Genomic DNA, 11,891 nt, shown 5'->3' on the forward strand with positions numbered 1-11,891 from the left:
TGTTGTCGTGTGAAAACCCTGTAACTCCAATTTTGCTGATTTTCATGTTTTCACTTCATTTTAAGGATTACAATGTTCCTCTATGGGTTGAGGAAATTATCTGATGTCTTGGTCTCATGAAACCCTTTCAAAAACCACTGGATAATGTAAAAAATGTTTTTGTTTTTTTATTCCTGAAAAGTTTACATTTTGGAGATACAAGGTTTTCACCAGACAGTGATGATATGCCAAATGACTATGACTTTTTGTGTCATACACCATGACAGCCATTCTTCATTTTCTGATGGTAGGTATACAACATTAAAGGTCCCATATTCTACACTTTCCAGTGTTTTATTTTATGTCTCGAGGTTCATTAAAAGCTGTTTGTGTGGTGTTACATACCAAAAACACTCTCAATCCATTTCTACATGTTCATTTTCCAGCATCTCTCTGAGCCTTACCAAGAACAGGCTGTTTCTGTTGCTGTGTCTTTAAGGTTCATTAATATTAACGACCCCTCTGTTCTGACTGATGTGAGACACCACAGCCCGGCAGTGACAGGTAGGGAAAACTCTCCGGTAAATACACAATAACAACCGCTCAACTGCTTTGAAAAAAACGCTTTGTTAGTCTATTATTTCTTACAAAAATGATAATGAGCGAACCTTTGTGACGCCACAAAGTTACGGAAGTCAAATGGCTCGTTTAGAGGCTCGCATTTCTGATATGGATTGTGTGGATTTAGTTGGCTACCGTGCGTTTTGATACTTTCATGATGTTTAGATAGCACATCCAACTCCTTTATAATCAAAGAGGCAAGGGAAATCCTGTTTTACACGATATGGGACCTTTAAGGCTTCATTACCACCCAAACTTGATAACCCATAATGTAATAGCCTTCTTGTATAGCTCAAATTCAAGCATTATTAACTTCACTTTATATAAATATTTAAAATCTGAACACTATGATAAAACTTTCATATGCACACTCACTGTAATATATTTCTGTGGATATTTGGGAGTACTTGTGTGTTAGATTTTCCCCAAAACCTACAGTAAATTAAGGTGGCCAGAGCCGGCAGTTTAAATCAAGGGCTGACACTGCAAAACTTTTAAACCACCAAGAGGGTGCGTGATTTCATCATAGCTGTTAGAACAGCAAAAAAAACACAGCTCTTTAATATTAGACGACAAATTTGCATGTCAAACGGGAGCGCTGTTACCTCAAATTTTGTAAATCAACATTACATGGGCGTTACATTATGCAACAGCTCAGAAGAAAAAGCTGCAGTTAAAATCCATTTGCCTAAATCAGCCTGTCCAAAAAAACATGTGTGTGTGTGTGTGTGAATGTGTATGCACATGAATACACCACAGTATGCATCATATAGTCCTACTGCATGCATTTACATATGTTGCTTAATATGTGTGCGTCTGGCTTACCTGGGGGCATGACGGTCTGTGTGAGTCGGGAGCCAGCAGTGGGAGCGATAGTGTTGCAGTGGATGTTGTACTTTTGTCCCTCGATGGCCAAGGTGTTCGCCAGGCCCAGCATGCCCAGCTTGGCGGCGCTGTAGTTGGCCTGGCCGAAGTTACCGTAGATGCCTGCGGCTGACGATGTCATGATGATTCTGGCCACAGACATCCCAAGGCAACAAGTCAGTGCTAATGCAGAGAGACAGCCATCGCTACGCAGTAATGGATGTCACAGAGGGTCTGCACACACACACACAGTCTCACAAATTGACACATTTATACTTCCATGCATAAACACATTCACACACACTATACCGTATTGCTCTATCATACATACAAAAGCAGCACCCACTACAGTCACCATGTACCCTCTACTCAATTCTACACATAGGATATACACAGAAATAAATGCATGCACGCATGCACAGCACAGTTACACACACAGTCTCGCACACAGTTTTGCAAGCATATACCATAGTCACAGGCAGTGAGTTAGCTTCAGTCAAGCAAATGTAATGGGGTGAAACACCATACAAACACTAAATCAACCGTAGGAGACATCTGTAGCATGCTGTCTCTCTGCCCGTCACAAAGCAGTGATCCAAATCACAGCACACTCATATCTAACGATGGTAGGGAATCACCAGAATTGCCAACATGATACCATCATGAGGGCCACAATACAATAATGTGGTTAGTTTTGATGTTTTGCGATAGACTAAGTTTTGTGCTTTGTATATACTGCAATTTACATGTTTTTGTTTTTATTTCATCTGACTCGCTCAGAGCAATAAAATGTATATGTGGTATATATTGATAATAGTAAACAACACAAGTAAACACCCATGAATCAATTACTAAAGGACATTCAAGACCTTTCAGACTATCAAGCATTCTAACAAGGACCATGTTCTTCATTTTCAAGAGCATCATGTGACAGAATGTAACTATGCAGGGGAGTCTTTCATTAACAGCACAGAAATACAAATGAACCTACTGACACAGTGTCACGTTTTTTCATAAGATGTGCATTCAAAAATGGAGACAATTTAAAGACGAAGCATTAGCCTGTCAAGCTGACTGGATGTAATTCAGCAGGAACAAAGGGGTAATTTTCTCCACCTCCACCCAGTTCTCACACACACACACACACACACACACACACACACACACACACACACACACACACACACACACACACACACACACACACACACACACACACACACACACACACACACACACACACACGTTGAAGAGGATGGCATTTGTCAGCCAAGTTGACTGGCTGGCTGCAAATCATAGGGAGTCATGAAGATATAATTTTCTCTCTCTCTCTCTCTTCCAATCTCTCCCTTATGGACACACAAAATAAGTGAGGAGACACGGCAGTCAACTGTCACGCTGCTATGCATCCGGCTTCTAACTGCCTGCTTATGTGATTGTATTAAGCAGACCTAACAGATACACAAATTCCCTCACTCCATTCCACATTCATTCATTTTATTCCATTGTCATTCGATAACTGTTGCCTGCTGTAAATGTGTGTGTGTGTGTGCGTGTGCGTGTGTGTGCATGTGTCTGTTTCTATTTCCTACTCTTAAAAGCAGTCTACAAGAAAGAACACGTGTCCAACAAGGACAGGACAGGTGTCATCACAGAGAGCCGCAGCACAACACGTGCAGAGAAAATAAATTCAATGAGCAGGTCGAACATTTAAACAGAAGCATGCCAGTACACACATTCTTCATTCATTCCTAGTGAGGGAAACATGCCACAGTAGATGAGCTTTGGGTGCCTGTGTCGCCCTGTGACAATGCTGCCTACTCCCCAGTTTCCCATAGATACTACAGCTGGGCTTGACCTTTGTGCATTTGAGCTGTTCCTACGCACACTTGGCCTATTCGTTGCGCTCACTGATTTTTAGCATGCCTTTGCTTGCACATACTTTTATTCTAAACCTTGGCTTGTTCCTGTACTTGCCATTGGTGTGGTGGAAAATTGGGCGGTGGACTTTTCACCTTTTCATGTCTCTCTACTGAGGCTTTACCTTTAAATGCACCTTTAATTCAGTTTTGTTCAGGATGACTGCACAGAAACTTTGAATTGGAAATTTGCCCTTGGGACACTGCATGAAAACCTAATAAAATATACTTAGCAAAATCTGAAATTATTTAGCTTGTTCAACTTTTTTGCTTACAGGAAATCACTGAAAGAATGTTTTCACATAAAAAATTTGATGCAAGGACTTTCTTAATGACAACTGTTCCAACTCACCAACAAGCCACTCTCCAATTGCTTTGCTCATTGCAATGAAACTTTGTGCAAGTATTTGTTGTGTCCATGTCAGTATGAAATAGACTGTCTGTCACTTGAATGTTCATGGAATATTGTCTTTTCCTATTCCTGTAAAACTGTGTGTGTGTGTGCACTTGGCACCCTGACCAACAAATTCCTACAATTGACAGCATATGTGACGTTTGGAAAGCCCACAACGTGATGAAATCTGTCCCTGATTGTGCATTTCGGGGCGTCAGTGTCTGGCCAATGCATGTTCTTTGGTGCATCTGCTCAATGGCATTAAGAACTCTCCCCACAAGTAGGAGACAGAGGGCTGACATATTCCCACAACATCCCCAGACGCCCTGTCTGGCTGACGCAGCACCTGTCACCAAGATGGAGACGGTGCATGTTACCTGGAGTAACATGGGAGGGATGTTGGCTGTGTGATCTGGCTCTGCACATTATCATTCAAAAGACGGCACAGCTCAGCTGAGGAGGCCCTATCCATGAGGAAACACTGGACACACTGGATGTCTGTTAAACTCAGTACATTTAAACAATGTCTCACCACGCTCTGTGCACGCTTGATGATCCCTTAAAAACTCAAGCACGTAAATGGCAGGTCACATCTTGACAGCTTAGCTGTGAGGAGTTGTCAAATTGATTTAAATACTATTCCAATTGTTCAGAGATTAATCAACAGAGCCGCATAACCAAATTAATTTCTTTCTTTGTTTTTGTGACTCAAATATTCATATCCTATTAGATGTCTTCAGCTTTAATTAGTATAGAGATTTATTGTTTTGCATCACAAAACCGATGGGAGCACTAGACATATTGTAGGGTTTCAAATGAGAAAAGTCAGAGTCAGAACCGGTGTATCATGATGTGAAGGTAGGTACGCCCTGATTCACATATTCATCACCTGAAGTGCACATCTTCCAGATAAGACAGGTAAGACTGGACCCAGTTCTGGTCCAGTCAGGTTCTGGTGGCCAAGGATAATTTTGTCAAATCTGAGCAAAATTCTTGCCGCATAATATGGGGCTAGCAAAGTTTCCATGCCACTGACCCATTAGTAGCTGGGCTCCTTACCTGCCAAACTTCTGGTTCTTCATGTGGTTCCAGGCTGCTCTGGTCACCATGAAGGAGCCCCTCAAGTGAACTCTGTGAATCAGGTCTGGAATGCAGAGCAAGAGAAGCAGTACAACACAGTAAACAATGACATAAAGCAAATGAAAATGTGATATTTGATAGTGCTTCACACATTAGCTATTTAACAGAACAGCTTTGTGGATCAGGTAGAGATTGGAGTAGATTTTTAAACTCCCAAAGGGGCAATCTGTTTTACAAACATAAAGGTACAGGGACACAATACCAACTTGAACAACAATATACAACTCATACAGATACATAAAACTCAGTAAAAGTTAGAATAGAAAAATAGCTGCAGATAAGTAGTGCTGAGTAGGTCTGGAACATAGAGTATGAAGAGAAATAGAATAATGGGACAATTTCTCAAGACAGTTTCTCAAGAGATTTTGTGTGCCTCCCTCTCAGCTCAGGGGCAATTAAAGGATAATACAGGTGTAGTAGTAAGTAAGTTTGTGTCAATTGTCTAGGTTGCCCCTCTCTTGGTGGTGTCTGCACACACTTAGTTGTTAGAGATATCAGGGCTCGTTTTCCTGTCTTCAGAAGAAGCCATTTGCTGCCATTCATTCTTGTACAGTATGAAAAACAACTTCCACAGACTTGAACAATGCCCGAGCTAGATAATCCATCACAATATATACATATACAAATACATACAAATACGTGAAGCCTTTGGTTTTGTCAAAGTTTCTGTTTTATCGCCATATCATTGTGCTTGAGATGTGTGTGTTTTCATGTAAGTGCGAAAATGATGTTACACTCTGCCTGCTGTCAATCACCTGACGCCCACATGGAGAAATGGAAGTCTCCACCAGGAAATAAACGTGTTGCTTTACAAACTTTATTGCCACACCCATGTCTTCTTATTTCGTTAGCTGGGTCAGCAGTTCATTTCAAGCTAGGTTTTGGAAACATTTTGAAAAAACTGGAAGGGCGGTTATGTCTAAACCGGAAATGAGCTCTCCTGTGCCCCCATGTTGTTTGACTAGGCCAATAATGGAGGGTTTGCCTCTTCTTATGTCTGCTGATAGGCAGACATACAACGTTTGATGGTGTTACATGAATCCTTTCGGAAGTTATATGCCTTTTAGTGAGAACCCACACCCACTGCCACGCCCCATAAGGACAATCAGTTTGAAGTTGAGTTTGAAGTTCTTCCTTTCCCCATGACCAAAGTTTCCACAAAAGTTTGATGGTGTTACTTGAATCCATTCGGAAGTTATATGACTTTTTGTAAGAACCCACGCCCACCGGCACAAAGTTTTGTGCAAATCCATTCATAACTTTTTGAGATATCCTGCTGAGACAAACAGACGGAATGGGGCGAAAACATTACCTCCATTACCTCAACTTCGTTGGCGGAGGTAATTTATTAACTGTGTGATCCCTGTGACAGTACACAGTGTACATTTCCAAGGATATGGGTTTTTTTCAGTATCTGGTTCAAAAATATTATCTCTTTTGGGTGTGAAGGCGCAAGCAATATTCTTTGAGTTCACAAAGCTAACCTTTCATGCCTTGTCAATATAGTCGCTCCAGAAAATGTCAAATTGGCATCAAAGATTCTGGGTTTTCTGGGTTTGAGCTTTAAGAAAGCTGTTCGTGTCACTAAAATTAATTCAACTGTCAAATATGATACTTTAGGAATATTATATCAATTTAATTTCAGAGTGAATTTTCCCTCTGAGATACAACTTGTAAGCCTCGTATGCCATGCCCTGATTTTCCTTTTGATTACAATACAATACAAAAACAAACAAACAAATAAATAAATGAATTTCAAATAGTCTTCTACTAGTAGTACACATTAATAGCATCATGGGTATGAGGTGAGACAGGTGAAATGAAACAATGTGATGATAAGATATTAACTGATACATGGTAGCAACTAAGTGAATGTAATGATTAAAAATAATTACCCCAATCCAAATCACTCGTCCGGGCAAAAGATCGGTCACGAAGTATCCTTGGGTAAAGAAAAGCAACACTGCATTTGAGTCTTATCTCTTTTACTTGATAACTGCAATAAAATGACCACTCTGAAATTAGTTGGCTCGATTAAACCTTAAGTGAGATATTACTGTATAATAACTTACCCAGCATTGTTAACAACAATATCTGGAAGAAAAAAATATATTAACCGATTAAATACTATTAGGTACCGGTAATAGCTCTGCTAAAACAACTTAGTTGATGTGGGATGATGTCATGCACAGAGAGTACTTACCTATTCTTCCAAATGTATCCAGTGCTGTCTGGATCAGTTTCTCTCCATCTTCTACAGAATCTATAGATGCAAAAGGGAGAATGTTCATAGAAAATTCAATTCATTTACTTGATACATGCTGAATCTTTAATGTTTTTGTGCATAATCGGGTTTCAAGAATACTGCATCTACTGTATGTGTTGTTCTATGAGAAAAAGCTAGAGTTATATTATCTGACGCTCAGCTTGGTTTACGCTGGCTGCACTTACGTTTACAGATAAATACACTAATTCATATGAATAGGTTTATAATGTACTCGGGAGAGATGACCGCAAAATGTGCTCAGTAAGTTCAGTAATGATGTGTGATGTACTGATACATCCATCACCTTCTTACACTAATGTGTTTATCTATTTATTGCTGGATAAAAAACTGGATCAAAATAAAACTTGTAATTGCAGGTGTTCACGGTATGCCAACAGCCCTGGTACGTGATACCTCTGTGATACATCTACAAAGACATCTGCCATGGTTAAAAATACCAAATAAACCCAAAGGTCAAATCATTGTCTTGTCAATTAGTTCTTTGATACCATTTTTTTCCTCACAGGTGTAAGATGCACATACATGACTGAGAGAAGGAGATTTATCTAAGCTATTTATTCACTGACAGAGTCTCATCCGTGTGCTAGTCAGATTGACAGAAATCAATCTTGTTCTTGAGAGTACCATTACATAAGCTATATAATGTAACAATAGATAAACAGAAAAAAAAGACAGATAAGACATGGTAAAAGGTAGAGACGTAGAGATGTGTGTGGGGAGAAGAGAAGAGTCCAAACTGCTCACCGTAGTTGGCCACAGCCTTGCCTCCCTTGGCTCTTATCTCCTCCACCACCTTATCAGCAGCTGCAGAACTCTTCCCACCCCCTTTAATGTCTCCCCCAAGGTCATTCACTGTAATGCAATGAGAAGCAAAAGATTAGCTATAATGGGGCGAGTTGTGCAATTCTCTACTGGTGATTAAGGTTAGGGAAGGGAGCAGTAGATTTCAGGGGCAAGTTCACCCCCAGCAGCAGGTAAAGCTATTATTTTGGGGAGAGCATATGTTTATTCCTGCATCATTAACCGTTTAGGCTCAAAAATAAGTACGGCTTTAACTGTAATGGCCAATGCATGCACACAACTGCTATAACTTGTCTGTATTGAGTGATATATTCACCAACATCAAAATTGAGATGTCTCTAAACCAGTGGTCTCACACCAACTTCAACCAGAGTGAGGGGAGTTAATCAGTGAAATAAGCTGCTGTGAGGCCCGGGACACACCTATCCCCAGTGCCCCTGATGCAGCCACCCGCTCTGTCACAACTCCAGGGATGCAGCAAACGTCCCACACTCTAGGTGCTGCTCCTACAGGCGCAGGCTGGTGATCAGAATTTATCTTACCCAGTCCTTAGGTGGAGTGGTAAACCAACATGCAAGCAAATTAATCCATCTTTAAAAATATTAATACCGTGCATTGATTTCTATCTATTTGTTCTTGGTGAATTATTAACCACACTACGTAAACTAGACAATAAAACCATAGAATTGAGGATCAATGAGAAGGTTTCTCAAATTGTGCCACACAGGTGACTTTAACTTTCACAGGGGGTGACTGGGAACTAACCGGGCCATGCTGTGGTATTTGGTTGGTAAAAATCCTGCATACTCTTGGCCCTCCATGGCATATGGTTAGAGACCACTGCTCTAATCCCTTTTCATTACTCCTCATTTCAGTATACTTCCAAAATATTCCCTTCCATGGGAGGCAGTGAGTAGTGTCAACCCATTTTAAAAAGTTGACATTTTATTGAAGTAAGATCTGCTTGCTGAATTCTGTATGCCAAAATGAGAAGTTGACCTTGACAGTTCAAGAAAAAACAAATCTTGAATCATGCTGAGCCAAATTTCAGCATGGATTATGACATGATGGTCTCTCCAATACAAACAGAGAAAGAGAGCACATTGTGGCTACTTACTATCCACATTTCACTTTTAGCAAGCATTACACATTAAATGTAATAAAACAAAATTGTGACACTCTACTTTAATCTGAAGCACTGTAGATTAGATCAAAGACTGGCTGTGTTAATCACATTGTATTCCATATACCTGTTTCAATATAGAGGGAGTATAAAGGGTTTAAAATGAAGATACTTTACTTACCTACAACTGAGGCTCCTCTCTCACCAAAAGCCAGTGCATATTCTCTGCCAAGACCTGTGGAAACAAAGTGAGGACAGTGACATTTCAAGGTAGACATTTACAGAATAAAACATGATACAGCATGACAATGACAACAAAGCATATGTATATTCACAGAAATTGTCTGTGACAAATGGTGATGCTTAGGCCCTATGTCAGTGGATTTGCACCACAGCTACAAAAACCAGCTGTATAATAAATGGCAACAGCAAACACCAACAGGCACTGCTGTGGTGGCCTATGACCTTTCACACACTAGCGTTAGCACGGTGCCACAACATTGTACTTTGTTCTCTGGCACACAAGCTACAGAGTACGAGTCGAGATAGTAAGATTTGTTGAATAACTATGAAAATGTCAACTGGTTTTTAAAAGCCCCCCGGGGTGTCACCAACATTAAGCAACTGAATTTAAATTTAACGTTACTGGCTTTGACTAATGAAGCGATTTGCAAGTTGCAACCAACCTACTTTACCAGTATCAGCAACTGACAAGCTACCAGAATAAGCTGCTAGCTAGCTAATAGGCATAGCAATTAGCGACGCAACTAAAAGCGAATATATTCCTGTAATGGTTGGTTTGATAATTCGCCACTCTCAATTATTTAAATCTTCACAACTAGAAGGTTAGCACTGCTGGCTAACGTTACCCAGCTTACTAAGATAACTTGCAATTAGCAGCACCAGTAACGTTAGGTTAGTTAGCTGTAAAGTTTGCATGCACAGTTTTACCTCCTCCGGCCCCGGTGACGAGCACGACTTTTCCCTCGAATGTCAAAGACATTGCGGTGAGATGCTGATTTTTGATTGAGCTGTACCAGCAGGACAGTACAACAGTAACACTGTTTTGACAGCTAGCAGGGTGAACTTTAACAGTCACTTCCGCAATTGCGAGGGGGCAGTCTCAGCAGCAACCAATCAGAAACCAGGATTCTTTTAACCCCTTTCCCCCGCATGTAAATATTATAAAGGTCGTATAAAGGTAGTCTACTTTGATTGATCTCAAAGAAACAATTTCTGATTTTGAATTGAGAGTCACTTGACAATCCACTGAATTTAGTTTCTTTTTTTTTTATATTCCATTATCCTCTTTCAATGTGTTTGTCTCATTACTCTGATATACAACAATTCAGCATGTGTGTAATTTAATAAGGCGATGATGATGATGATGATGATAAATTGCTGGCAGGTGAAATGTGATCACCACCAACTACAGTCATGTTCTTGGAATTATTAAGTAACAGCCTGTGCCTGTCATTAAAAAAACAAAAAAAACAACCAATCAATATTTTAAAGTCTACTGAATTAAATGATTGTATACAACAGCCAGTTTTATGTTGTGTTTGATTATTTTAAAGATACAAGGAAGCACGCACATCCAAACTAAACCTAGGTGCTGGACAGAAGGACACTCAATTATTACAAGATAGAGTCCGCACACTAGAGATTGCTCCAAAGGTGTTTAATTACCACCACATGTAACGTTTCGAGCTTAAGCTCTTCTTCAGACCAGTGTTTGATTATTTTGAAAATCTGTTAAAACTTATCAAACCTAAAACTCAAAATCAATTGTGTGAGACTTAGATATTTATCCTGTGGGTGTGGGTAGACTGGCTTGGGTTAAAGAAACCAGCAATGGTGCAGCTGTACCAATGCCTCACAGCATTTTGCATATCATCATCAGCAGAAAAAATCTATAAAATGGAGTGGGCAACTCAGCATGCCCAAGCGATCTGTATTAAGACTATTTTTTTATTTTTTTATTTTATGTATTTTTTATACTTCTCACAAAAGACTCACTCTCCAGTTCCTTGTACAAGATGGTACTGTTCAAATATAATTTGAACTACTGATTATGTAACCTATGCTCATGCTCATGGGCTTTTGTGAAAAGGCCACAGTCAACTGATTCTTACATAGTAAGTAGTTTAGTTAAGTGGTTATGCAGCCCAATATGGAGGCTGCAAGTAATATGCACAAATATGTAACTAAAATCGAGTTTAACATCATTCCTTATGACTGCTACAGGGCTAAAAGATTTATCAGTCAAGTTGTAATGAGCTATATTCTGCATTACGTTATTAGCCAAATATCCATCACAGGCCAGACCAAGGCGTTTGAAGATGAGTAGCCCATGCCAGTGAGATGCCAGTTGTCCAAGAGGAGCAACCTCTCTAATATGACAATAATCAGGAATGTCATGGAGGGTAAATTAAAAAACACTACACTACACTACAGTAAAAATACTATACTATATCATTCTATTGTAGGCCTAGTACTTTTACTTTAGTATGTACTGTAGTGTTTCTATAGTACATCCTACTGTGTTAGGTACTACAACAGCTTCTATAGTGTGTACTGTAGTACTATATATTATACTATTTACTGTAGTAGTTACTATCCTCTGATGTAGAAGAATCACTGTATTTACTCTCTCTTCACCCGAGTTTCCAGAATATATGGCCTCAGGTCTGATGACACAACTACAAAGTTGATCATCGACCTTTGACCCAACTTACTGAACCACTCATAAGGGTCTTCTTG

The 11,891-nt window shown here is 39.8% G+C and overlaps 1 protein-coding gene across 1 annotated transcript in view; it reads right to left on the reverse strand.

Annotated features, from left to right (window-relative positions):
* The window catches only part of hsd17b4 (hydroxysteroid (17-beta) dehydrogenase 4), a 28,826-nt gene extending 18,637 nt beyond the window's left edge, over positions 1-10,189 (reverse strand). The window contains exons 1-8 of the mRNA XM_071894866.2: positions 10,080-10,189; positions 9,310-9,363; positions 7,949-8,056; positions 7,121-7,180; positions 6,990-7,011; positions 6,813-6,859; positions 4,837-4,921; positions 1,426-1,613 (exon numbers count right to left, since the gene is read on the reverse strand). Coding sequence (XP_071750967.1) covers positions 1,426-1,613; positions 4,837-4,921; positions 6,813-6,859; positions 6,990-7,011; positions 7,121-7,180; positions 7,949-8,056; positions 9,310-9,363; positions 10,080-10,131 — 616 coding nt within the window. The 5' untranslated portion in view covers positions 10,132-10,189. The remainder of the gene's footprint in view (positions 1-1,425; positions 1,614-4,836; positions 4,922-6,812; positions 6,860-6,989; positions 7,012-7,120; positions 7,181-7,948; positions 8,057-9,309; positions 9,364-10,079) is intronic.
* Between the last annotated feature and the right edge of the window lie 1,702 nt (positions 10,190-11,891).

This window comes from Centroberyx gerrardi, chromosome 8, assembly GCF_048128805.1.
Source record: "Centroberyx gerrardi isolate f3 chromosome 8, fCenGer3.hap1.cur.20231027, whole genome shotgun sequence".
NCBI lineage: Eukaryota > Metazoa > Chordata > Actinopteri > Beryciformes > Berycidae > Centroberyx > Centroberyx gerrardi.